The sequence below is a fragment of the Plecotus auritus genome, assembly GCF_963455305.1.
Source record: "Plecotus auritus genome assembly, chromosome: 15".
NCBI lineage: Eukaryota > Metazoa > Chordata > Mammalia > Chiroptera > Vespertilionidae > Plecotus > Plecotus auritus.
The window spans coordinates 5,361,212-5,388,867 of NC_137781.1; the positions used below are offsets into that span (position 1 = coordinate 5,361,212).

General features: G+C 54.3%; 1 protein-coding gene across 2 annotated transcripts in view; it reads left to right on the top strand.

Moving 5' to 3' along the window:
- Nucleotides 1-294: 294 nt before the first annotated feature.
- The window catches only part of IGF1R (insulin like growth factor 1 receptor), a 132,790-nt gene continuing 105,428 nt past the window's right edge, over nucleotides 295-27,656 (top strand). Inside the window, exon 1 of one of the 2 annotated variants that reach the window (XM_080651636.1) lies at nucleotides 295-514. In XM_080651636.1, coding sequence (XP_080507762.1) covers nucleotides 421-514 — 94 coding nt within the window. In that variant the 5' untranslated portion in view covers nucleotides 295-420. Of the gene's footprint in view, nucleotides 515-2,000; nucleotides 2,086-27,656 lie in introns of those variants that run through there. The other variant, XM_080651637.1, reaches the window with a different exon arrangement.

A 27,656-nucleotide genomic window follows, 5' to 3' on the forward strand; every position in this document is an offset into this window, starting at 1 on the left:
ACTTCGGGCAAAGCTTGCGAACTGCATCGCGCCCTCCCGCCGCCAAGGCTCAGGCAGCGGACAGCCTCCCCCCGGGGTCGGGGTCGGGTTTGTGGAGCCGGAGCCGGGACGGATTTGGGCTTTGCCCCCTCTCGGTGCAGTTGCCCCCCCCCCCCCCGCGCCTCTCTCTGCTTTGAAAATGGAGGCCGACGCCGCCGAGCGCCCGCCCCGGTGCGCCCCGAGTTCCCCAGTGCGCCCAGCCCTCGGCCGCCGCTGAGCGGCCCCCCGCGCCGCCCGCCCCGTGCGCCCCGCCTTGGGAGTCCTGTTTCCTTCGCCCTTGCCTTCGGAAAAGGGGGCGAAGACTGCGTTGGTGACTTTTCCTTGCCCTCCCCATCCCTTTTTTATTTTTGAGAAAGGAGAGTTTTGTGCTAAGCCGCAGGGATGAAGTCCGCTCTCGGAGGAGGGTCCCTGGCCTCGCTGTGGGCGCTGCTGTTTTTCACCGCCACGCTCGCCTTCTGGCCGACGAGCGGAGAAAGTGAGTATCTGCCCGCCGCCCGCCCGCCCACAGCCGCCGCGGGAACTTTTCCATCGACGGGCTGCGCCCTGTTTGCGAAATCCGAGGGGTCGCGGCTATCGCCCCCCCTCACCCCCCGCGCGGGAGCGGCGGGGTGGGGCGCAGAGGGGCTCAGCGCGGGGGCCCGGGCTGGTGACTTACACCCCCGCGCGCCCTGGCTCAGCGCGTCCCCCCCGCAAGAAGGACCTTGGGGGCTTTCTCTACCGATGTCCCGAGCGCCCTGCCCCGCGGGCAGCGCGTCCCCGAAGCGCTCAGTGCCCCTCGAGGCGCTGGGACTCGATCGGGGAAGTTTGTGCCCGGCCGGACCCCGCCACCCGCACCTCGTCCCCCTCCGGGCGCGCGGAGAGGATCGGCGGCCGCCCTGGCCCCAGCGCAGCGCACGGACGGCGGGGACTGCGCTCCCGCGGGCGCGCCGAGCCCTGGCAGCGGGGCAGACTCGGTGTCTGGTGGCGGGGAGCCCACTGGCCGGGCGGGGGGGGGGGAGGGGACGGTGCAAGTTATCCTCAGCGGAGAGTTGCCCGGCGGCGGAGAGGACCCGCACCCCAGCACACCTCCCCAAACATCTCAGCGCGGCCTCCTGTCTCGCGACGCGCTGGGCACCCCTCGGCTCTTTAGCTTCTTGGCCTTTCCCGTCACTTTCGCTGGCTCCGCCGCGGGCGACCCGCCCCCGGCTTCCCAGGGCTGCGCGGTGTGGCTCTCAGGTGCGGGGAGCGGTCCAGCCGAGTTCCGCATCCCGCCGTGCAGCCCCGTGGGGGGGGCGGGGAGAAGGTGCGAAGGCGGGGGTGCCCTTCGCCAACTACGCGCTTCTGGGGAGCGCGTCCCGCCGGAGTCCCGAGGGCTCTGGGACCTCCCACTTTGTAGCCATCCCGTGGCCGCTCGCCTCCTCCTGGCCCGGCTGGAGAGGGGGTGGTTACGCGGCACCCGAGTGCGCGAGTGGGTGTGTGGTCGGAGCCGACGTGCAGTTCCACGCCGGTGCTTGCAACGTGGGGGTGTCGCCGCCGCCACACGGCCGCGCCGCGCGAGGACCCCGAAATGCCGTGGCTCCGGCCAGAGCGCGAGGCTCGGCGGCGGCGGCGGCGGCGGCGGAGGAGGAGGAGGAGGCGAGAGGAGAGAGGAGCGTGTTTTGTTTTGCGAGCGCGCAGCCCTGGCCTTGGCTTTGAGGCCAGAACAGTGTGGCGCCCCCCCCCCCGCCCCGCACTTCCTTTGTACATAGTTAATAAGCAATATCGCTCCACACGCGCTATCGCTTGCAATCTGATAGCTTTTGTTGGGGTAGCGTCGGGTAGGGGTAGGGAAGAGCGGGGAGGGGGAGGGAGGGAGGGGGGAAAAGAAGTTACGGTCCCGTTCCCCCCCCCCCCCCCCGCCATGGGCTGCGGAGGGAGGTGAGGAGGGGGTCCTGTAATTCTCAGGGAATTAATTACAAAGGTGCTACATTGTTGAAGGGAAGGTAACTTGGTGGCGATTAAAAAGTTTCCATGCAGGCGCAGAACGCGGCTGGGAACGGCGTGCTGGTGAGCTAATGGTTGCCAAGGGTATGTATGTATGCAGGTGGTGCCACTTAAAGATCACCCCTGAGCCCTGATGAGCGAAGGGGAGACTCCGGAGGCCTCGGGCGCCGCCTGGCCCCGTCCAGGGCGCAATTCAATTCGGAAAGGCTGTCTGTCTAAAAAACACACCCTCCTTCCGTGCCTGGTAAGCCGCGAGTCCCCGGCGCAGGGAGAGCAGGTTTGTTTTTTATTTCATCGAATTCGCGTGTTGGCTGCGTGGAGTTCAGACGCGCCTCGAGGCCCGCCAGACCTTGGCCCAATCGGAGCCCTCCTGTTCTTTTGTTTTCTCAACTTTCAGCTCCTCGGATGGGGCGAGAGGCTTGGGGTTCCCCGTCTGAGGCTCACCGACCCGCATTTTGGGGTGTGAGGAGGGGGGCTGGGGGGCTCCTAGCCTTTAAAAGCCACGTAAAGTGTGGAAAACGCCGGAGACCCAATGCAGGGAACGCTCGTTCCTGCCCTTGACCCCGGGCTGGGCTGCGGCCGCGGCTCTGGTTTTGTGATTTCACGTGAGTAACTTCTGAAATTCACCAAAGGGGGGATGGCTGGCCTCCTCCCAGGAGGCCTGGGGGCAGGAGCGTGTCCTGTGGCTGGGAGCGGGCTTCAGGAAGATACATTCTTTCTGACAGGCGGGTTTTTTTCTTTTCTTTCTGTCTTTTTTTTTCTTGAGAAAGCAGGCGGGAGGGGGAGGGGGCGTCATGGGCGCTTCCAGCCCCCCAGAGCCAGAGCCTTTCTCCAGGAGGCCTTGAAATGGTGGGCACCTGAGGCCCCCAGCCACCGGAAATGCCCGCTTTTGTGGACCATCTAACCCAGCCCCTGGAGCTGGGAGTGTTCAGGGTACCCCAGAGCCGGCATCCATTCCTTTTTTTTTTTTTTTTTAAGCCCAGAAGGTGCTAGAAAACACAACTCTGATACAATAGCCACGGGACCCGATCAGTCTGGCTGGGATTCTCTGGGCGGGCGGTCGAGGGCAGTCGTAAAGAGTGGGGTGCTGGTGGTCCCCCATTGTGCTGGCCTACTTTGGGTTAGCGGTTCCCCTTGCTGCCAGCCATAGGATGAGCTTAGGAAAAAAAAAACAAAATACCCCTCAAATTCAGAGCATCTTCAGAAGGAGGTTGGGAGCCAGGCTTGGTGGCCAGCTAATCGGATGGTCCTCCCCCCCCCAAAAAAAAGAATGAAGTGCACTTTTAAACATGTCATAGCCATCTCCGTAAAAAGGATTCAGTCATTTTTCTGCCCCAGACACAGGCATGGCCCCTGGTCAGGAATGGGACCGGGTGCCTCCTGAAGGAGTTGGAGTTTTCTCACCAGCAGAAGGAGTTGGGACGAGGCCGCGCAGCAAAGGCTAGTGTGTGGATGCCTCAGAGGCAGCGGAGCCCGGGACACGGTCATTTTTCTGGGTTTGATGTGTCGGGAGGATTGGAAAAGTCCGACCTTGGGAAACATGGGCAGGTTGACCGGGAGAACCTTAAAAACACGCAAAGCGGAAGGAGTCAGGCCCGGAGGATCACGTATCGGGGGGACTGATCCCACGTTTGCAAAGCTCCGAGGGAGCCCGTCCATAGGGAGAAAGGAGAGCAGGGGTTGGAAGGCTGAGAGGAGAGGAGACGGTGTGTGTGTGTGTGTGTGTGTGTGTGTGTGTGTGTGTGTGAAGGGGGAGGGGGGGGTTCCTGGGGAAGGGTACCCCGTTTCTTTTTTTTTTGGGGGGGGCGATGACAATGTGCTACAGCTCGATCCCCGCGACCATCGCACAACTCCCTGAATATACTGAACGTGAGTGACTTCTGTGGTATGTGACTTCTGTTTCAACAAACCGGTTCTTTCTTTATTTTCAAAGAAATACGCCAAGGCGGGGAGGAACGCTCGGTTACCTAGGGGTTAGGTTGAAATTCTTAAGGACATTGGGCCAACAGGTTGGTCCCTGGCTGTCCCCTGTTTTACTGAAGGAGTTTTGTCATCATTGCAATCATACCCCCAACGGATCGTTGAAGCTTGACGCTTGCGGGTGATAGCCAAGTAATGCGATGACCTTTTTTTCTTCTTCTTTTTTTTTTTTTTTTAAATCCCATGCATTTCCACACTGTGGCCATTTCATGAAAAGAATCCAGGAGACATGGACAGCCAGGAGAACAGAGTCTTGGTTATACAGAGTTCAAATTCAAGATGGAGGGGCTGGATGGAAACACACACACACACACACACACACACACACACACACACACACGCTAGTCAGGTTTGTAGCAGGAAAATTCTTCACTGAACCCGAAACACTGTTGGTCTTTCCAAGATGAGAGTTTAGAAGCTGAGTCCGGGTGGCTTTTTTTTTTGTTTTATTGTGTTGGTTTTTTTTTTTTTTTTTTTTTAAATATTTCCAGCTCTTTCCATATGTTTTCCAACACAGAACTGACGGCGTGTTGTCAGAGGGGTCAGGAATTTTCACTTTCTTTTCTGATCTTCCATAGGCACCACCCCGGCTGGTAAAGACTGAATGAAGATGAGCTGTTCATTTGAATGTAGTGGGGTTGTTTTTTTGTTTTGTTTTGTTTTTTTATCCCTTTGTTGCTTATTTTATTTCTTGCACAGCCCTAGCATCTGAGCTGGAAAAAGCATCTTTGTAACCTACAGCAGCTCTGCAGGCGTACCGTCCTTAAAAGTTTTTTTTTTCTTAAGGAGCAAAAGATTTTTTTACCATCCAACAAAGGCATTTGTGTGTGTGTGTGTGTGTGTGTGTGTGTGTGTGTGTGGTTGCCACAGTGTTCTGCCCTTTCCACATTTACCTTGGCCCTTTCCTAGGGAGGGATGCAGCGCAGAGTTGTTGTTTACGTTTGGTTTGGGTCTTTGTTTTGGCTGAGTTCAGGGGAGAAGAATGCGTTTCCTCTCGTTACTGTTGATCATTTTCACTTGTTGCCTTACGAGTGGTGCCAGGGGGGGGATCCCTGAGGCATGGCCGCTTCCTTTCCATCCGGGTTTTCATTGGTTTGGGAAGAACGTGGTGCCCTGTGCGGGGCGAGAGAAGCCACGAGAAGCAACAGGGACAGACGCAGCCAGCGCTGAGTGGGCGCCTGCTGTATGCAATGTTGCCGGGCCCCGCCTGAGCCCACTGGAAGCAAGAGAGGGCTTTGCTGGTGGCCTCGGGGGCATCTCAGCTACTCGGGCCTGAAATAGAGTTGCCTGCAAACTGTTACACGATACATTGTTTTCAAGGAGACTGCAAACAGCATTTTTTTTTTAATAGGCCCTTCCAGAACCTTGCTGTAGACTTAAGATAATGAAGCTGAACCCGTTGATCTTCTGAAGGCCTGTGCTTAGATGTACCCTGTGCCTCGGGGTGCAGCGTCACGCCGCAGGGCCTGACCTAAAGGAGACATTCGCCCGTCATGGTCGGCCACCCTGCCTTCTTTATAACAAGGGTTGTTTTGACAGTTTTGATTTAAAATGCGCAGTGCCAGACCTCCCTTCTGCCAAAACGCCAGGAGTCACAGGTGTGTGCACGCATGTCGTGTGGCATGTTCTGAGTTGCAGGGGCCATGGGACTTCTGGCAAAACGTCTCCGCATTTGCCCTGGCCGCTGTGGCTCAGTGGTTAGAGCGCCGCCCCCACCCACCAAAGGTTTGTGGGTTCCAGTCCCTGTCAAGGGCGTGCCAGGGTTGCAGGTTCGATCCCAGCCCCAGTCCAGGCTCCTGCGGGAGGCAACTTAAATTGATGGGTCTCTCTGACATCGATGTTTCTCTTTCCCCTCCTCTCCCTCCCTCTCATCTTCTCTCTCTAAAAAAAAAAAAAAAAAAAAATCAATGGGAAAATATCCTCAGGTGAGGATTAACAACAACAAAACCTTTTCCGCTTTTACGCACCGCTTAATTAGCCTTCCGGAAATCGGGACACTTCTCATTTGGAGACTTTGTCTAATTTCCACTAATTTGCTGCCTTTAAAGGCGTGCGAGGGTAAAAATGAAATTGAGGAGGCAATTAACACGTGAAGCGTTTCTTCATCATAAAAACGCACCGGCCACGTTCCTCCAGCTCGTGATTTTCTTCAATTTGTTTTCAAAACTCAATTGGAAAAAAAAAAAAAATATATATATATATATAATCAGCCCAAGTTCACAGAGGAGGTATTTGTGCCCGCGGGCCAACTCGCTCTGAGCTGCCCTCCTTCGCCAACTCCTGGCAGGTGCTTCCTGAGGCCGAGGGATGCGCTGCTCTCAATTTCCTAAACGCGCGACAGTTGCACGTGCGCTCCTGGGGCAGTTTCTTGATTTTTCGGAGATGTCCCTCAGGGAGACGCAGGCAACCACGTGAATAACGCGTCCAGCGCTCTGACCCTGCCTTCAAAATGGTGTTTGGCAACGAGAGGGAGTTGTCTAGTTATTGGTAAAAATAGGATTTGAATGAAACGAAGGAGGGGGGGGAGCCGGGGCAGTGTGGCTCAGTGGTTGAGCGTGGACCTAGGAACCAGGAGGTCAAGTTCAATTCCTGGTCAGGGCACAGGCCCGGGTTGCAGGCTCGATCCCCAGTGTGGGGCGTGCAGGAGGCAGCCGATCCATGATTCTCTCTCATCGTTGATGTTTCTCTCTGTCTCTCCCCCTTCCTCTCTGACATCAATAAAAATATATTTAAAGCAAAAACACCAAACTGATTTGTTCTGAGGAAGGGGTACACGTGTTTGGTACAAAAAGGGGAATAAACAAGTGTGAGGCTGTTAGCGCAATAGATGCCTAGTCCCTCCCCACCACGGAGTTGCTTTTGTTAAATAGCTTTGGTCTTCTCTGACCCAAAATATGAACAACAGCTTTGATTTCAAACTTTCGAAGGCCACATTGTTCCCTGTTTTTAAACCATCAGTTTTACTCCGATTGTAGAGAGCCAGATACCAGTTTTGAAGAATTTCCTACCCCCCCACCCCCCCGACACACACATATTCCCATTATGCTTAAGGCTTAGGAAATCAATCAATTTCACAATCTCAAGGGAATATTGGTATTTCTATACTTGAGCTGAGAACTATTTTTTTTTCTCCTTGTCTTATTGGAATGAGTTCTCCTCCTCTCCTCCCTCCTCCTCCTCTTCCTCCTCCTCCTCCTCTCCCTCCTCCTCTCCCTCCTCCTCCTCCTCCTCCTCCTCCTCCTCCTCCTCCTCCTCCTCCTCCTCCTCCCCCTCCTCCTCTCCCTCCTCCTCTCCCTCCTCCTCCCCCTCCTCCCCCTCCTCCTCTCCCTCCTCCTCTCCCTCCTCCTCTCCCTTCTCCTCCTCTTTTTTTTTTGTTATCCTCAGCTGAGGGTATTTTCCCCACTGATTTCTTAGAGTGGAAGGGAGAGGGAAAATCAGAGAGAAACATCGACATGAGAGAAACACATCGGTGGGTTGCCTCCTGCACACGTCCCAACCAGGGCCCGGACCAAGGAGGAGTGTACAACCGAGGTACCTCCCCTTGACCAGAATCGAACCCGGGACCCTTCAGTCCGCAGGCTGACGCTCTATCCACTGAGCCAAACTGGCTAGGGCTGGACTGAGTTCTTAAGTTAAAAAAAAAAAAGAAAATTCATTCTCATACCATAGAATGCCTTACACGTGTGTGTGTTTTTTTAACCTTATATAAGTTTTGAAGGCTCTGAGTCAAACCGTGGAAGTTACTTGCTGTGCTTACATAAAGCACCAGAGGAACCCATGCCAGAGGGCTCCCTTTTCTCCTTCCTCCTCCTGCCCCGGACTGGGGGGGGGGGGGGGATTTCTTAGACGTGTGGGCTGCTATTCAGATTGTACCGGAACACAGCGAAAAGTCACTGCTTTGACGATGCCTCTGGCTGCGGTCACTTTTACAGTTATGTGGCCCTAATTTTTTTTTTTTAATTTTTTATTGATGTCAGAGAGAGGAAGGGAGAGGGAGAGAGAGAGCGAAACATCCATGATGAGAGAGAATCACTGATCGGCTTCCTCCTGCACGCCCCCTACTGGGGGTCGAGCCCACAACCCAGGCAGGTGCCCTTGACCGGAATGGAACCCCGGGACCCTTCCGTCTTCAGGCCGACGCTCTAACCACTGTACAACACCGGCTAGGCTGAAACTGTAATTTTAATAGAACCTACTTAAAAATTAAATGAGTTACTCTATACACCAAGTGTTGAGGATAGAGGCTGGCATCTAACCTAAACTTGCTACTGCTCTTTTTGTAAAAAAAATATAATTTTTTATTGATTTCAGAGCAGAAGGGAGAGAGGGAGAGAGAGAGAGAAACATCCATGATGAGAGAGAATCACTGATCGGCTGCCTCCTGCACGCCCCCTACTGGGGATCGAGCCCACACCCCGGGCATGTGCCCTGACCGGGAATCGAACCTGTGACCTCCTGGTTCCTAGGTTGACGCTCAACCCCTGAGCCACACCAGCCAGGCATTACTGCTCTTAGGGATGCGACGTGCTCCTTGCATAGTGCCAGGAAGACAGGACACCCTTGGCCATGTCAGTGTGACAGCTTGGCACATAGTAGGTGCTCAGTCGAATGCAACTTAATTTTCTTAAGGTTCTTGAACGAGATTGCCTTTTGCTTGTGAAACACAGCTGTGTGATTTTACTCCCCTTCCCCCCCCCCCCCGCCGGTAAACAGTGACCAGCCCCAGGAGTCCGCCTTCCATTTGGGAGATCTGTTCATTATGCTCTTCCCCTCCATCCTTTCATTTGTCCGTTCCTGCCCGCGTCTGAGAAATGTCCGGTGGACGGACACACTTTGCCCGCCTCACCAATGCGGACGCGCCACCTAGCGGCCAGCAGGGAAACGCAGCCTCTTGGGTGACAGTTCACCGTTCCCCAAGGATGCAGAGAGCTGGCCCCCCCTCCCATCCTACCCCCCACCCCATGGATTTTGCTTTCTGGCTCCGCTCCTGGGAACCAGTTGCAGGAAGATGTGCGAGCTGCAGGCTTCTGTGGCAGCTCCTGGGATGTGGCCCGGGATTAAGATTATCGGGCTGTGCTGAGCACGAGGGACTTAAGTTCTCGCTGAGCGATGTAAACAGTTTGGGGAGAGTTACGCTCTGTAGTGTGCTTTTTACAACGTGGGATTTAAGATGTCATTACGGGACTTTAATACGTGAGAAGTCCCACACTATTTCTTCTGAGATGAGAGATTTAAAAACACCAAAAAAAAAAAAAAAAAAAAAACCCAAACACACACACACACACACACACACACACACACACACACCACCCCCCACCCCCCTCTTGATTCCTGCTGAGAAAAAGAAACCGAGATATTTACTTGCCATCGCTCCGTTTAAATACGCGGTTCCACGTTAATTATTGTTCTCACAGGAGGCCCCTGGGGCAAGTGGCTGTCCTTAGGATGCTCACCAGTGAGAATCGAACACAGACCCGCAGCCCTTCCTGGTGGGGCTCGCCTTGGCTGCATAGTGTGAGGGAGTTTTGTGTCCGTGTGTGTGTTTTTGTATTTGGTTTCATACCGTCTCGGTATTTTCAGAATCCACTTTCTCACTTTTTTCGCTGAGGCCACACTTCATGTTCAGGTGGTTCTTCGGGTTCACATTTAGAAAGGTTTATTTATTTATCTTATATGTTTTTTTTTATTGATTTCAGAGGGCAAGGGAGAGAAACATCAATGATGAGAGAGAATCATGGATCAGCTGCCTCCTGCACACCCCACACAGGGAATCCAGCCCCCCACCCCCCAGGTTCTATTCAGGTCAAGGCCTTTGTCACCTTCATTGAAGGTAAAGCCTGCCCCCCCCCCCCCCGGAAGTTTGCTTGTCTGGGACGGTGTGAAGGGGAGTCCTGAACATGGTTAGCACCTCCGAAATTACATTCAGAGCAGCGTGCTCCCGGGGAGACTTGGGAGGTGGGATATTTCTTACCGAAAATATAAACACAATCATTTGAACTTGGCATGTTCCTTTCGAGTTTAGCTTGTAAAAGAGAACCTTGTAAAAAAAAAAAAAGACAAACAAAAAAACACGCCGTGTGCATGCAGAACGGGGTGGATGGGAACTCACCGGGGCAAGCCTGGACAGCGCCCGCCTTTCATCCGCCAGGGTCAGGGGGTTCGCTTGTGCGCGGCGCTGCCTCTGAAGGCTCGTCCTCTCAAACACCTCGCTGCCTCCCTGTCTCAGGGGCAGTGAGGCACGTGGGAAAGGGAGCTACAGGCCTCAGTGTTCCCATCTGTAGTTTGGGTTAATACCACTGGATCAGGGCCGCTGTTAGGACCGGCAACAGTGTAACCAGGATCTGCAACAGTGTGTCTGGGGTCGGCAACAATGTAACCAGGACCTGCAACAGTGTGTCTGGGGTCGGCAACAGTGTAACCAGAATCTGCAACAATGTGTTCGGGGTCGGCAACAGTGTAACCAGGATCTGCAACAATGTGTCCGGGGTTGGCGACAGTGTGTCCGGGGTCGGCGACAGTGTGTCCGGGGTCGGCGACAGTGCGTCCGGGGTCGGTGACAATGTGTCCGGGGTCGGCGACAATGCACCTGAGGCGTCAAGCAGAGCTGACAGGTAGGAAGCACCCAAGGAAGGGATGCGTTTACCTGTGTCCTCTCCACGTGCCCCGGTGGCCCTGCTGGCCTCTCTCTCTGGGGGTCCAGGCCTCCCCCCAGCTCTGAGCATTGTCATCTGCAAGGATAGACCTTCCGGAAGTCCAGGGAAGATTTGAACTCGGCAAGCCTGAGCTCACGTCCGCTGCCCTGGACCCTCACAGGAGGGCCCATCATGTCCCCACCCGAGGACAAGGTGGGGAGGTGAGCGATGGGGAGGATACAGGCCCTGCTTTTGGTTCCAAGGAGAGCATGTGAAAACCAGGCAAGATTTTTTTTTTAAATATATTTTTTTATTGATTTCAGAGAGGGAGGGAGAAGTAGAGAGAGAGAAACACCCATGATGAGAGAGAATCACTGATTGGCTGCCTCCTGCACGCCCCACACTGGGGATCGAGCCCACAACTGGGGCATGTGCCCTGACCAGGAATCGAACCCAGGATCCTTCAGTGTTCAGGCCAGCGCTCTATCCACTGAGCCACACCAGCTAGGGCCAGGCAAGGCTGTTTTCCTTTCTCCTCAAGGAGCTTGCTGTCCTGTTGGGAAAAGTTAAGTGAATGGTGAGCGGTCCCAGGAAATACGGGTTCGGTGTTGAATTATGGGTGTCTAAGGGTTTGGGGAAAGGCGGGGGCCGGAAGCCCTGGCGTCCTTTAGCTGCTGGAGGGAGGGCGTCTGACCTTAGTCCGTGCACCTGGGATGCTGGGCCCGAGGGGACAGTACCTGGGAGCGGGCCTGAGCACTGGAGTGCCCTGATGGAGGTAAGCTGGGGGCTGACGTCGTGTCTTGAGGGGGTGAGTGTTGAGGGGAGCAGAGGTAGAGACACCAGTGGCAATCAGGCCACTCTGGACCTTAGAAAGGCTCCACGCAGGAGCGCTCACCCCTTTTTATCTTTTTAAATATTGTTTTTATTGATGTCAGAGAGGAAGGGAGAGGGAGAGAGAGAGAAACATCCATGGTGAGAGAGAATCATGGATCGCCCCCTCCTGGACACCCCCTACTGGGGGTCAAGCCCACCACCCGGGCCAGGAGTTGGACAGTGACCTCCTGGTTCATAGGTCGATGCTCAACCGCTGAGCCACGCCGGCCGGGCGAGCGCGCTCCCCTGGGTCAGCGCCATCGGGGCTACCCGGTGAGTCCAGGACTCGGGTGAGACCTGCGGGCGTGATGTGGTTGCTTCCTCCGAACGTATTCCTCTAAGAACCCGACTGAAACCCTTTCCGTGGAGCCTGCCTTCATTCATCGCTCTTTCTGAGGTGCCCAGTATGGCCATGACCCTGGTTGGCATCCTGGCTGGGCTGGGGCGCCCGGGAGCCCGGGGCATCACCCTGTGGTTGGCTGGCACGAGGGGCCCGTGCCCCCGGCAGTGCTGGCAGGCCCCGCAGGGCTAATTCCAGGCCTCGCCACAGCGCTCAGGCCCGGGGGGACGGGCGCGAAGCCTCAACTTTGCTGCTGCTGCGGCTGAACGTGGGCTGATGTACGTCCTGGGCTGGGGGCTCGTAGGTTCGCGACGCCAACTCAGCCACGGAAACTTGTCACTGGCCAAACTCCACGGAGAAGCACGGCAAGCCCGGGCCGGGTTGGCTCAGTGGATAGAGCATCCGCCTGCGGACTGAAGGGTCCCGGGTTCAATTCCAGTCAAGGGCACATCCCTTGATGTGGGCAGGGATGGTGTGGGAGGCACCCAGTCCATGTGTCTCTCGCACATCGATGTTTCTCTCTCTCTCTCTGTCTCCCCCTCCCTTCCATTCTCTCCAAAAATCAATGGCAAACTATCCTCTGATGAGGATTAACCAAAAACGAACGAAAGTGGGCGAAGCCAGAGGCTCCCTGGCAGGGGCACAGCATTTGGCCGCGGGGGCGTGTGGATGGCGAATCTGAACTTGAAGTCGTTTTCTCCCTTTTTGAGCCAAGCAGAGCCCAGGCGTCTCAGACACTGCTGCTGTGTCCTGGGCCCATCTGTGTCCAGATGCCCTTTCGACATTTGAATGAGAGCCCAGGGCCTCTCACACTGAGAACTCAGCTCGGCCAGCGTGGCTCCGTGGTTGAGCGTCGACCTAGAAGCCAGGAGGTCACGGTTCAATTCCCAGTGAGGGCACATGCCCGGAGTGCGGGCTCCATCCCCAGTGGGGGGCGTGCAGGAGGCAGCCGATCCGTGATTCTCTCTCATCATGGATGTTTCTCTCTCTCTCCCTCTCTCCCTTCTGCTCTGAAATCAATAAAAATTATATTTTTTTAAAAAAAGAGCAGTAGCAAGTTTAGGTTGGAGGGGCTTAGTATATACCACCCTCTATCCTAAACACTTGGTGTATAGAGTAACTCATTCAATTTTTAAGTAGGTTCTATTAAAATTACAGTTTCAGCCTGGCCGGTGTTGCACAGTGGTTAGAGCGTCGCCCTGCAGACAGAAGGGTCCTGGGGTTCCATTCCGGTCAAGGGCACCTGCCCGGGTTGTGGGCTCCATCCCCAGTGGGGGGTGTGCAGGAGGCAGCCAATCAGTGATTCTCTCTCATCATGGATGTTTCTCTCTCTCTCCCTGCCTCTCTGAAATCAATACAAATATATTTAAAACAAACAAAAAAAATCAAAATGAGAGCTGAGAGGGGCTGTGCCTGGGACCGACCGCTGGTGGACACTCTGTACCCAGTTTCCTCATCTGTGAAATGGGCGTGATACTGAATGACACCCGTCTCGGGACGGGGACCGTGTTTCCCGAGAGAGTGCGTGTGAACCCCGGGGGACCGAGTGACTGTCGTCCGCCCCAGGGCTGGGCTGTCTTTGCGGCCGAGGACAGAGGAGACGCATGCTGGCCGTCGTTTGCTTTCTCACCAGATGAAAACCGGCCGCGCTGAGCCCCACTTGCCTTTTCTGACCCCCGCGGTCAGCGGGGCTGCGTTTCCCTTCGCCAGTGTCACACGTGCTCTCGGCCCCGGAGCTTCCCGCTCCCTGGGGAAAGGCGCACGCATCTCCCGCCGTGGAGTCCCCCTCTTCCTTGGAGGAAGGGCGGGAAGCGGTCGCCTCCAGGAAGCGGGACTGTTTGGATCAGGAAAGCCCGCGAGTCGGGGGGGTTGCAGGCGGGGGTGCAAAATAACCGAAGGAAGTCATTCACATGCTAGTATGAACGAGGTGCACCTTGCACTCTCTTCCTACCCCGGGCGATCCCCCGGCCACTAGGGGTCATGGGGCCTCCTGGGGCAGAACCCGATCAAGGGCGTGGTCAAGGGCGTGAGGAGTGGGACTGGGACTCAGAGTCCCAGCCCCAATGGAGGACCCAGAATCTGGAAAGCGTGACTCTATTTAGCCAGAAAAACGAAGTGAAAATGTTTTACGTGGAGGGTGGGGTAATGTGAGAAGCCGTGGCCCTGGTAGGTTGAGGGCTGCTGGCAGAGATGGGAGTCCCCAGCACCTAGGGGTCTGAGGGGCGGGGACGTCAGAGAAGGCTCAGTCAGGGGTGGGAATCCAGACACAGAAATGTCATCTGATTAGTAAACATTTTTTTTTTTGTAATTTATTGGTTTTTACGGAGAGGAAGGGAGAGAGATAGAGAATCAGAAACATTGGATGAGAGAGAAACATCCATCAGCTGCCTCCTGCACACCTCCTACTGGGGATGTGCCCACAACCAAGGTACATGCCCTTGACCGGAATCGAACCTGGGACCCTTCAGTCCGCAGGCTGACACTCGATCTACTGAGCCAAACCGGTTAGGGCTGATTAGTAAACATTTTATAAAAAAATTTTTTTAATGGATTTCAGAGAGGAAGGAAGAGGGGGAGAGAGAGAGAAACATCCATAATGAGAGAGAATCATGGATTGGCTGCTTCCCGCACGCCCCCTACTGGGGATCGAGCCTGCAACCCAGGCATGCGCCCTGACCGGGAATCGAACCGTGACCTCCTGGTTCATAGATAGATGCTCAACCACTGAGCCACACCCTGCCGGGCCTGATTAGTAAACGTTTTTGTGGGTGAGCCTTCCTCTCCGAAGATCTGCTCCGAGGGGGGTTCAGGTTCTCAGAATCAGGACTCGGGCTTGGTCCTGCGGACTCAGCAGGTATTGCCAAGGGAGATGTGTTTTGACTCCAAACCACTGACTCATCCACCGACTGAATGAAACAGCTCATAGGAAGGGATGGTACTTGTCTAAAAAAAAAAAAAAAAAAAAAAAAAAGGCAAGAAACTCTCTTCGGAGGAGGCGTTCCTTTGGTTTAAGTCGTATTCCTGGAGGCCAAGAGGCACATGCAGAGATGCTCAGCCTCCCTCGTCATCAGGGAAGCCCACCTCCAGACCACAAGGAGGCTCCGCTTCGCGCCCATTCGGGTGGCGACAGTCAGCACTGGACAGTCACAGGTGTTGGCAGGGAGGGAGGACGCGGGAGCCCTCGCGCGTTGCTGATGGGGAAGTAATGCGGTCCCTGTGTGGCAGTTCCTCAAAAAAAAAAATTAAAATTAAAGCCAGGATCGCCGCCGGACCCCGCAATCCTGCTTCGAGGACACACACTCCTGAGGTCGGGCCCCAGGTCCGTGGCAGCGAATAATGGTTTGCAAAAGCCAGGAGGTGGGGGCCGCCCACGTGTCGGTCAGTGGATGGGTGACTGAGCAAAGCGGGGGGCAGAGCCGTGGAGACGCGAGGAGAGTGTGACATGCGCCATGCCATGGATGAGTCCGGAGGACATTATGCCAAGAGAGATCAGCTGGTCTCCCTCTCTCTCTCTCTCACACACACACACACAGACAGACACACACACACAGACACACACACAGACAGACACACACACAGAAACAGACACACACACAGACACACACACACAGAGACAGACACACAGACACATTCACAGAGACAGACACACATACACAGAGACACACACACACAGAGACAGACACACACACAGACACACACACACAGAGATAGACACACACATAGACACAGACAGACACACACACACAGAGACAGGCACACACACAGACACATACACAGAGACAGACACATACACAGACACAGACACACACAGACACACAGAGACAGACAGACAGACACACACACACAGACACATACACAGACACAGACATACAGACACAGACATACACACACACACACATACACACACGTACTGTATGATTCTAGTTATATGAGCTTTGATCCTGGAGGAGTCGAATTCAGAGTAGAATGGTGGTTGCCAGGGGCTGGGCAGGGGGACGTTCAGAGCATCTGCTTCAATTGTGGGCTCCATCCCTGGTAGGGGGCGAGCAGGAGGCAGCCGATCATCAATCATGTTTCTCTTTCTCCCTCTCTCTTCCTATCGCTCTTAAAAAAAAAAAAAAATAGTTAAGCTGGCCGTTGTGGCTCGCTGGCTGAGCGTCAACCTATGAACCAGGATGTCACGGTTAGATTCCCGGTCAGGGCACATGCCCGGGTTGTGGGCTCCATCCCCAGTAGGGGGCGTGCAGGAGGCAGCCGATCCATGATTCTCTCTCATCATTGATGTTTCTCTCTCTTCCTCTCCCTTCCTTCTGAAATCAACTTAAAATATATATATACACACACACACACACACACACACACACACACACATATTACTGATTTACAGAGAGGAAGGGAGAGTGGATAGAGAGTTAGAAACATTGGATGAGAGAGAAACATCCATCAGCTGCCTCCTGCAACACCCCCCACTGGGGATGTGCTTGCAACCAAGGTACATGCCCTTGACCAGAATCAAACCTGGGACCCTTTAGTCCGACCTATATCCACTGAGCCAAACCAGTTAGGGCTAAAAAAAATATATATTAAAAAAAAATGGATACAATGGCAAATCTTAACCTGTGTTCATTGCACCACAGTGAAAAAACGGAACATTTCTTGATTCCTTCCGCGGTGAGTGTATACCGTGTGAGGTGGGGAGGGAGACGGGTTTTTAGATGAACCCTTGCCTGAGAGGGCCACGGCCTTGCAGGTCGCAGGTGTCCCGGGAGCCTAGGTGCGGCCGCGTGAGGTCAGGGTTAGCCGCACCAGGAAGCTAGCCGGCGCTGAGTCACCAGGGACAGGTTTGTTTTCCATAGCGATGCCTGGCCGGTCACGTTCCCCTTTCAGGGAAAGCGAGTCAGGATCCGGGCCCTGCGTGCCGTTCCATCCCACACGAAATTGATTGCCAATCAGCCCTGGGATGTGCCATTGCGTTTTCGTCGTCTTATTTCCAGAAGAGGGATTTGTTTGGCTGTTGACTTCTCTCGCTGATGAGACTGAAAGTCTTCCATTTTGACAGCTCCATTAAAAAAAGAAATGTTTTTATTGATATCAGAGAGGAAGGGAGAGGGAGGGAGAGAGAGAACCATCAGTGATGAGAGAGAATCGTGGATCGGCTGCCTCCTGCACGCCCCCTTACTGGGGATCGAGCCCGAATCCCGGGCATGTGCCCTTGACGGGAATTGAACCCGGGACCCCTCAGTCCGCAGGCCGGTGCTCTATCCACTGAGCCACACCAGCTAGGGCGCAGCTCCATTTTTTTTTACTTTTTTTTTTTTTTTATTGGGGACAGACTCCCCGGTCCCAGAGGGAGCCTTGGAGGAGAGGGATTGGCCCCTGGAGGCAAGAGTGGTTTCAGGCAAGAGAGGAAACTGAGGCTGAGAGAAGCCAGGAAGCGTGCTGCCTGTGTGTGTGCCTGTGCACTGAGGTTTCCGCCAGGAGTCGGGGCTCAGGCCTGGACCTGCTGGATTCCGATGGGGCTGGGAGGTAGCTGAGCCTGTCTGGCCAAGCGAGACTTTCTCCCCGCCCCCCTGGGGGGGCCCTGGGGGAGGAAGCTGGCTGCCAGCAGCTCACCTGGGTCTGGAAGTGGGACTGGCGTTTTCCCCGAGTCTCGGAAGCCAGCCCCGGACCGTGCTTGTCTCTCCCTGGGCAGGAAGCGTGGCCGCGTGGCAAGAGGGAGGCGGGCCGGTGCCCCAGGCGGCGATGCTCTCTCGCTGAGCTGTAGAAACAGACAGCAGAGGCTCACTGCTCCCAGGTCTGAGGCTGGACGGCCAAGGTCAAGCAAGGTCAAGGTGCTCCGCATCAGGTTTGCAGATGGCCATCGTCTGCGAGGAAGATCTGATCTCTCTTTTTTTGTTTTAAACATCTGACTTTTTATTGATTGGGGTTTTTTTTAAATATTGATTTTAGAAAGAGGAGGGGAGCAAGAGAGAAACATGGATGTGAGAGAGAAACATTCATTGATCAGTTGCCTCCCGCATGTGCCCCGACGAGGGATCGAACCCACAACCCGGGCATGTGCCCTGACTGGGAATCGAACCGCGACCTCCTGGCTCATAGGTTGACGCTCAACCACTGAGCCACACTGGCCAGGCCAGCCGGAAGCCTAGTTTCTCAGTGAGCGCACACCTAGTGGATCAGGGGTTCTCAAACTACGGCCCGCGGGCCACATGCGGCCCGCGGAGGACATTGATCCGGCCCGCCAGGTGCCGCTGCCTGTCCTGCTTAGCAGCCGACGCGTCCCGGGCCCGCAGTGCACATAGGAATTTGTTCATAGTTTTTTTTTTTTTTTAAAACTATAGTCCGGCCCTCCAACAGTCTGAGGGACAGTGAACTGGCCCCCTGTTTAAAAAGTCTGAGGACCCCTGCTCATTGGATGGATGGATGGAATCCAGTTTTGCAAGCCTGACGCCACCATCGGTGGGGCGGGGGATTGCGACCGCTGGGATAGACCTGCCGGTGCAGCTTCTCCCAGAATGCTTAGCGGGACTGTCTCGGCAAACCCAGAAGGCTGGGAAGCCCAGTGGTTATAGCGCGGCAGCCTTAAGTGTGCACGAGTCCTAGTTGCTCTTTTAAGTCTGACCCTGCTATCACGTTGCCTTGTCTCTGTTCCCGGGTGCGCTGTGAGCCGGGGAGGATTGGCCGGTGAGTCACTCCCCTGACGGGAAAAGCGGTATTGATCAAGCCTTCCCGTTAATCCCGTGAGCAGTGGAGACACGGATGAGCCCGTCTTAGGGTTCCTGTGACCCAGCGCGGCCCTGAAACCTGCACAGACAGGGCCTGTATCGCGCCTGAGCACGGGGCACGTGGACATGAAGGGGGTGCCTGCCGCCCGGTGGGGTGTGCTCCCTGCGCTCCGCATGTGGATATTAGAAGTCACGGTCCTTTAATGGAAGGCCAGCCCACCACCTCCTCCTGGGCTCGGGCAGACCGTCATGCCGCAGGTCCCTGGCGGGGCCGCTGTGCGTTCCTCCCCACTGAGGGGTGGGGAAGGTTGAGGGCTGGGTATCTGGGCAGCGAGTCGGGCACAACACACTAGCAAGGACCCCGGAAACCTCCTCTTATTATTATTTTTTTTGTTAGCCTTCACCTGGGGGTATTTTTTCTTTTAAAAAAAAAATGTATTTTTATTGATTTCAGACAGGAAGGGAGAGGGACAGGGAGAGAAACATCCATGATGAGAGAGAATCATGGATCGGCTGCCTCCTGCACGCCCCACACTGGGGATGGAGCCCGCACCCCGGGCCTGTGCCCTGACCGGGAATCGAACCGTGACCTCCTGGTTCTTAGGTTGATGCTCAACTACAGAGCAACACCAGCCAGGCAGAAGATACTTTTTCCATTGATTTTTGGAGACAGTGGGAGGCAGAGAGAGAGAGAGAGACATATAGAGAGAGAGACAGAGAGACAGAGAGAAACATCGATGAGAGAGAGAGACACATCAATTGGTTGCCTCCTGCCTGTGTCCCAACAGGTGTCTTGAAATGTGAAGTGTTTAGCCAAAACCGGTTTGGCTCAGTGGATAGAGTGTCGGCCTGCGGACTGAAGGGTCCCGGGTTCGATTCCGGTCAAGGGCATGTAACTTGGTTGCGGGCACATCCCCAGTGGGAGGTGTGCAGGAGGCAGCCGATTGGTGTTTCTCTCTCATCGATGTTTCTAACTCTCTGTCCCTCTCCCTTCCTCTCTGGAAAATATCAATAAAATATATATTTAAAAAAAATAAAAAGAAATGTGAAGTGTTTAGGGTCCCACGCCCATTGGGGGTTCCACCTTGGGAAGGGCAGAGGAGGCTAAGCTGGGAGGGGGGTGGGGGGCAGGCTCTGGGGACCCCGTGAGCGATCTCAGCCCCTTCTCAGCTGCATCTTAAAGCAAAACCCATTTGCCGAGCCTTTGGTTACGGGGCCAGGTAGGCCTGGGGGTTGGGGTCACAGCGCGAGGGGCTGACGTACCGGTTCCTGTTCCCTGGTCTTTCTGTCTCTCATGTCTCCGCTCTCGATAAGATTCAGAAAATAATGTAACATGCCTGAGATTTCTGAAATTCCTGGCCTGGGAGACCTGACTCCATGGAAGAGTCGGCCATTTCGGCTTCAGCCATTTCCCCAGCGCCCAAGATTTGTAATGCCTGAAGCGTCTCTCTCTCTCTCTTCCTCCCTCCCTCCTTCTCTCTCTCTCTCTCCTTGAAAAGCAGCCATTGAAAGAAAAAAAGAAATAGCAAAATCCCCATCTCGGAGTCCCACTTCCTGTGGTCCTCCTTGAGCTCTGAAAAATAGCTTTTTGCAAGTCAAGGCTCCTGCTTGGCCTCTTTCAAAGGCATTCTTCCCACCTCTTTGTTGGGCCAGGCTGAGTGAAGGCGACGAGTTAGAAGAGCACGCTTTTCATCAGCCCGGACGCGCGCAGGCCTACATTTTAAGTTCCTTCCTAGCTCGGTGGTGCGTGTGGGAATACCCGTCCAAGCCACCTCGTCCAAGACACTTCCCGCAGTGCCGATGGCTTCCCTCCTCGTGTTAAGGTTGATTTTTAAAAGATTCGCTCAGGTACAGATGGTACTTTGTGGGTGTCAGAAAAGTGGGAACGGCCCAGCCGGTGTGGCTCAGTGGGTTGAGCATTGAAGGAGGAACCAGGAGGTCACGGTTCGATTCCCACTCAGGACACATGCCCGGGGTGTGGGCTCCATCCCCAGTGTGGGGCGTGCAGGAGGCAGCTGGCCATGATTCTCTTTCATCATTGATGTTTCTATCTCTCTCTCCCTCTCCCTTCCTCTCTGAAATCAGTTAAAAAATAATATATATGTATATGTATCTACACTAATAAAAGAGTAAGATGCAAATTGACCATACCTTCGCGACACCCACCAGCCAATCAGGAGTGAGTATGCAAATTAACCCAGCAAAGATGGCGGGTTAATTTGCATACACAGGCACCGAGTGGCCAGGCGTGTTCCGTACCACCCCACCCGCTCCAGGCCTCTGGGCAGCGTGGGAAGGTGGAAAGACAGCTCCAGGCCGGAGCAAAATGGCGGCTCCTGCCGGAGCGAAGGCAGTGCCGGCAGCCAGGGGAAGGAAGGCCCATTCTTGCACGAATCTTCATGCATTGGGCCTCTAGTGTGTGTATATATATATCAAAGAAAGTCCCTTTTCAAGGGTACTTGCCCCCGTGATCCTGCAAGTGACCTGCTTCTTTATTTTGGGGTAAAGAGTTCTGTGTAGCAGATCAAGTCTCTCACAATCTGGGCTTACCCAGTTCTGTTGATTCTCCTCCACAGTCCCCCATGGGGGAGGCTCTTCCCGCTCGGAAGGCAGGGAGGTGGATCCTGGCATGTCCCAGGCCTTTGCAGGGGGACGTGTGCCCGCGTGGGCACTGCCTCGCTGTGTCCCGACTTGCTCGCTGCCTCTGGTGGGTCAGGGACGAGGTCACCCGAGCTCAGCTCCGTTGAATGCGCCGCCGATCTGTTGGTGGGGGCAGTCGCTGTCTGTTGGGGTTTTTGAAGATGGGGGGCACGTCACGCCCTGCAACCAAGGGGGTGCCCTCTCCTCTGAGGGCATCTGACGAGCCGACTCCACACGCACGTCTCGTTAGTCACAGTCGGATGGCAAGGTTTATTGTTTAAAGTTTTTCAGTGCTTTTTTTTTTTTTTTTTTTAACGTTGTGGAAAGGAAGCCTCTATATAGAAACCAAATGGGTTCAGAGACCAGGAGCGGCACAGAAGGCGTGGCTTTCTGGGACCCTGGACGTGATTCCCTGTCCGTCTTCCGCTTACCGTCTGGTCTCGGGGACACGGAGGCAGCTGTTAACGGAACGACTTGTTCAGAATACCCAGAGGGCCTGGCTGGCGTGGCTCAGGGGCTGAGTGTTGACCTATGAACCAGGAGGTCACGGTTCAATTCCCGGTCAGGGCACATGCCCGGGTTGCAGGCTCGATCCCCAGTAGGAGGCGTGCAGGAGGCAGCCGATCCATGGATCTCTGGCATCATGGATGTTTCTCTCTCTCTCTCCCTCTCCCTTCCTCTCTGAAATCAATAAAATCTACTTTAAAAAATATAGATAGGGCCTGGCTGGTGTTGCTCAGTGGTTGAGCATTGACCTATGAGCGAGGAGGCCACGGTTTGATTCCAGAATCAGGGCACATGCCCAGGTTGCGGGTTCGATCCCCAGAAGGGGGCATGCAGGAGGCAGCCGGTCCATGATTCTCTTGCATGATGGATGTTTCTCTCTCTCTCTCTCTCCCTCTCCCTTCCTCTCTGAAATCAATCAATCAATAAAAAATACGAAGAGGCAATGACATGTGCCTGTTGTGCCCACCTGGCTGGTATGGGTCCCTGGGATCATCCAGGAAGCCGCCAAGGTCACTCTGAGCGGCATCTCTAACCACCTGGCCTCCCGCGCCGGGCCACACACTTGGTTCGCTCTCAGATGGCCATGCCTGTCCCTCTAGCCCAGCCTTGGGCAAACTACGGCCCGCGGGCCGGATCCGGCTGTTCTATCCGGTTCTCTTGCTCTCCCCTCTGCTCCTTTACTTTGAATTTATATTAGTTCACACAAACACTCCATCCATGCTTTTGTTCCGGCCCTCCGGTCCAGTTTAAGAACCCATTGTGGCCCTCGAGTCAAAAAGTTTGCCCACTCCTGGTCTAGCCAGTTCTTAACTCACCTGGGATGTGTGCACAGCCTCAGAAAGCCACCGCACAAGGAAAAAGTTCCCGTTTGGGAAAAACGGTTAGGAACTGAGGTCCTGCCGAGACAGCCTCTGCCCCCAAAACAAGAGCATCGACGACACTCAGCCACGCTTGTCGACAGCTTGTAATGTTGATCGATTTCCCAGGCAACTCCAAGCAGCCTCCCCGGTAGATCTCACAGGGGCGCGTCACAGCTGGAGAGGTGTTTCCCTGTCTCCTTGTTTATCCCAAGATGCCCCTGCGCTGCTGGTGTCTTGCTATAGCTCATGATTTTTTTCTTTTCTGTTTTTTTCTTTTAATTTCTCACCCAAAGAGTAAGGATATTTTTTTCTACTGACTTTTTAGATAAAGTGGGAGGGAAGGGGAGGGAGAGAAAGAAAGAGAGGACAAGAGAGAGATAAACATTGCTCTCTTCACTGAGCCAAACCATCTAGGGCAGTGGTCGGCAAACTCATTCGTCAACAGAGCCAAATATCAACAGGACAACAATTGAAATTTCTTTGGAGAGCCAAATTTTTAAAATTTAAACTATGTAGGTGGGTACATTGTTATTAACTTAATTAGAGTACTCCTAAGCTGGCCTCTGCTAAAAACTCAAGGGGCCAAAGAGCTGCATGTGGCTCGCGAGTCGCAGTTTGCCGACCACTGATTTAGGGCACTGTATGTATTTTTTTTAAAAATATACTTTTATTGATTTCAGCGAGGAAGAGAAAGGGAGAGAGAGAGAGAGAAACATCCATGATGAGAGAGAATCATGGATCGGCTGCCTCCTGTACGCCCACTACTGGGGATCGAGCCTGCAACCCGGGCATGTGCCCTTGACTGGAATCGAACCCGGGACCCTCCAGTCCGCAGGCCGACGCTCAATCCCTGAGCCAAATTGGGTGGGGCCACTGTTTTTTTTGTGTGTGTGTTTTTTTTTAGACAAGTGGCCTGGCTTTATCAGATTGTCCGAGAGACCCAGGACCTAAGGAAGAAGCCAGGCTCAACCACTGAGCCACTCCTGAGCTCCCCTTCACGTGTATCTCAGAAGCGCCCCCCCCCCAAGCCTCCTCCCTCCCTCTGCGCTGTGCGTGGTGACTGTGGCCGGCCCAGATGTCACCACTGAGTAGCATCAGAAACTCAGGCGGTGTTGGTGGAATTAAATCGCCCTGGGGAAAAAATCAATGTTAGTGAAATTAAGTCACTTGCTCTTAAAAGCAGAACAGAATAGCCGTTTTTCATATTTACTGGGCTGCTTCCTCTCTCTAGATCGCTTACCGTTCTTTCTTCTGCCTGGTGTTCGTGTGTGTGTGTGTGTGTGTGTGTGTGTGTGTGTGTGTGTTTAATCCTCCCCCGAGGATATTTTCCCATTGATTTTTAGAGAGAGTGGAAGAGAGAGGGAGAGAGAGAGAGAAACATCAATGTGAGAGAGAGAGACACCGGTTGATTGCCTGCTGCACACACCCCAACCAGGAGCCTGCACCCGGGGCACGTGCCCTTGACTGAAGTCAAACCCGGGGCCCTTTGGTTCACAGGCCAATGCTCTACCCACTGAGCCACACCAGCCAGGACTCTGTGTGTGTGTGTGTGTGTGTGTGTGTGTGTGTGGTGTTTTATGTCCCTTTCAAGGAGAAGCCGTGATGGACACAGATCACCCAGGGGGTGTTTAGATCTTGGGGATCCAGGGCTAGGTCACAGGTGGATGAATCAGAAAGGATTCATCCAAAGTCTTAGCACCGATTAGCTACAGGAGGAGACCAGGTGTCGTCGAAAGATGACTCAGCAGGCATGTTAGGGCCTTGCCACATTCCCCTGCCATCGGGGTGTCAGTGACGTCATTCCCGTCACTCGGCCAGAATAGCCCGGCGTACAGCAGCGAGGGTATTCAGCAGACCCTGTTGGATAGGGAGGTTCTTTATATAGATAGATAGATTATATCGTTATTGATTTCAGAGAGGAAGGGAGAGGGAGAGAGAGAAAGAAACATCGGTGCTGAGAGAGAACCATGGATCGGCTGCCTCCTGCACGCCCCACACTGGGGATGGAGCCCACAACCCGGGCCTGTGCCCTGACCGGGAATCGAACCGTGACCTCCTGGTTCCTAGGTGGACGCTCAGCCGCTGAGCCACGCCGGCCAAGCTCCACTGGCAACATTTCTGAGTCGTTAGCTACTCGTTATATTTAGACGGCACAGTCCTCATCACTGTAGTCCTGCATTTAGTCTCCACACGGAGCCACACCAGCCAGGCCCTAATATGTGTTCTTACTGGGGCCCCAATTCCCTCGCCCTGGGTGGGTCTGCGTGCTGGGTTCCTCGCCCCCATCCGGATCCCATAGAAACCCCACCAGCCCTCCTCCTCCTCCCTGGAGACCCTCGCAGGCTTGCTGTCTACAGCCTTTCCCCGCTGCCTCGTGAGGACCCAGGGCTAGGTCATCAAGGTTGACGCGTCCCCGCTCCATCTTGCCTGTCCCTTGGATGTGGTCCCATTCACTCTCCTCTTTTAAAGTGTGAACACAGCCCGGCCGGCGTGGCTTAGCGGTTGATTGTCCACCTAGGAACCAGAAGGTTACGGTTCGATTCCCACTCAGGGCACATGCCCGGGTTGCGGGCTTGATCCCCAGGAGGGGGGCGTGCAGGAGGCAGCCGATCAGTGATTCTCATCATTGATGTTTCTCTCTCTCTCTCCCTCTCCCTTCCTCTCTGAAATTAATAAAAAAATATATTTAAAAAAATAAAAAATAAATAAAATGTGGACACAAACCCAGTTTGGGGGGCTTACGCTACGAAGCCTCCCTGAACATGGTCCAAGACCACCTGGAGGTTTTATTTTTTACTTCTGGCAGTCACAACACCCCGTTATCACATCCAGAAATTATATCCAATTGAATCTCCGAAGTCTTGTTCGCACCTCCTACACGCGTGCTTTTTATTTTATTTTTTTGCACCCAAGTGTCCAAACACATAACTTCCTCTCGATTGCAACCCCAATCTGTTGATCTCTTTAGCTCTCGCCTCTGCCATGCAGTGCCTTTGCCGTCCCTCCGGGGAGCTTGGCATCCTGGGATTAGATAAATATTCCCCTTCTGCCTTCGTTCAAGTGATGGACAAAAAATGACGAGAGGTCAGGGCGTGGAAAAAGCCCTGTGTGACCTTCCTCGATTGGGCTGCTTCAGGGTCCGCCTGCACCTCCCCAGGACCCGGGGCCCCGCTCGCAGCGCCATCTGCTGGCGGCACGGATTCACCTGGTGGAAGCTGGGGTGCTGCCCACCTGTCTGGTGGTGTGGGAGGCTGTCCCCCCGGAAGGTGTGGTCGTGCGGCTCCCTAGGGAGGGCATAAGCAAGGGATTCTAGCTTCTGGGTGCTCGCTCATCTAAAAGGTCACCAGAACCCAGCCGGCGTGACTCAGGGGTTGAGCATCAACCCATGAACCAGGAGGTCACGGTTCGATTCCCGTTCAGGGCACATTCCTTGCAGGTTGCAGACTCGAACCCCAGTGTGGGGCGTGCAGGAGGCAGCCAGATCATGATTTTGTCTCATCATTGATGTTTCTCTTTCTCTCTCTCTCTCTCTCTCCCCCTTCCTCTCTGAAATCAATAAAAAAAAAAGTATTTTTTTAAAGTCATCAGCCATCAGAACTGGGACTAACGAGAAAGCATCCGAGGGCGCTTTTAAAACACAGAGACTTATAGAATATCGCACTTGGGGCATTTTAAGAGCAGAACGGAATTTGGAATAACTGTCAGAGCAGGCAGAGTTTTGTGGGGGTTTTGGGGAGACCCAGGAAGACAGCTGGTGCCCCTCAGTTGCAGCAAACGCCAGCTTTCTTCTGCACCCGTCAGCCTGGCTCCGGATCCTGTAAATGGTGGGGACATGGGGGCTTGGTGCTCCCTCCCGTCGTCGAGAGAATTTTGGGTAAAGTTTCCGCTTCTTCAATGAGGAGCTGGCATGTGAACATCTGCCCCACCTTTGTAAGTTCTTCGACACATTGTAGCACTGGGTGTTCCCTTCCCAGCCCTAGGACTGTATCTTCTCTAGGCATTTAAAAAAATTGATCTTGAGAGGGGGAAGGAGGGAGGAAGAGAGAGAGAGAGAGAGGTTGTTCCACTTATTTATGCACTTACTGGTTGATTCTTTTTCGTGGTGTTGTTATTTTGTTAGTTTGTTAATTCTTACCAGAGGATATTTTTTCCATTGATGTTTTTTTTTTAAAGAGAGAATAGAAGGGAGGGGAGAGGAGGTGAAACAGAGAGAGGAGAGCGAGGGAAGCATTGATGTGAGAGAGCCACATCCATTGATTGCCTCCTGCATGTGCCCCAATCCGGGCAGGAAATCGAACCCAAAATCCAGGCATGAGCCCTTGATCGGGAATGCTCGGACTGACGTTCTAACCACTGAGCCATGCTGGCTAGGACCATTGGTTGGTTCTTGTACACGCTATGATCGGGGATGGAACCCCCCACCGTGGTGTATCGGGATGATGCTCTTACTAACCGAGCCACCCGCCCAGGGCCAGGACTCCCTGCCTCTTCTGCGCGCATGAGCTGTTCGGTTCTGGTTTTACGAAGGGTAGCAATGGCGCTCGCGTGGGGCACCGGAGGACGATTTTGCCCGTTGACAGGGACGCTTCGTGTTTAATTTTCTGTTCCCAGCGTCCCCCGTGCAGTGCAATCCCTCGCTCCCATCCTCACCATTTGCCTCCCGTTACTGAACGTGCCAGGCGGCGGGGACGGTTGTCTGGGGAGAGACGCATGTATATATACAATGTAAACACGTTCCCATTGACACGTGAAGATAAAAGGCTTAACATGAACCGCGTCTGTTTACACTTAACACAGGAAATTCCACTCGAACAAATTTGACGATAGCAGTATCAGTGTTTGTTATCATAACAGCATCTCCAGCCCCATCTTTTGTGTGTGTGTGTGTGTGTGTGTGTGTGTGTGTGTGTGTGGCGAGTTGCAGTGTGCTGAGTAGGCGTGGGTGGAATGAACGCGCACGGGGGGGGTTCGCTCAGATCTCAGGCGGCCGCCGACTCAGCAGCCACGGAGGCCCAGGGTTCTAGGGACACTCTCTCCCCACCCCGTTTTTCTTCTTCTTCTTTTTTTTTTTTTTAAATCCATGAAGCACAGTGGAAAT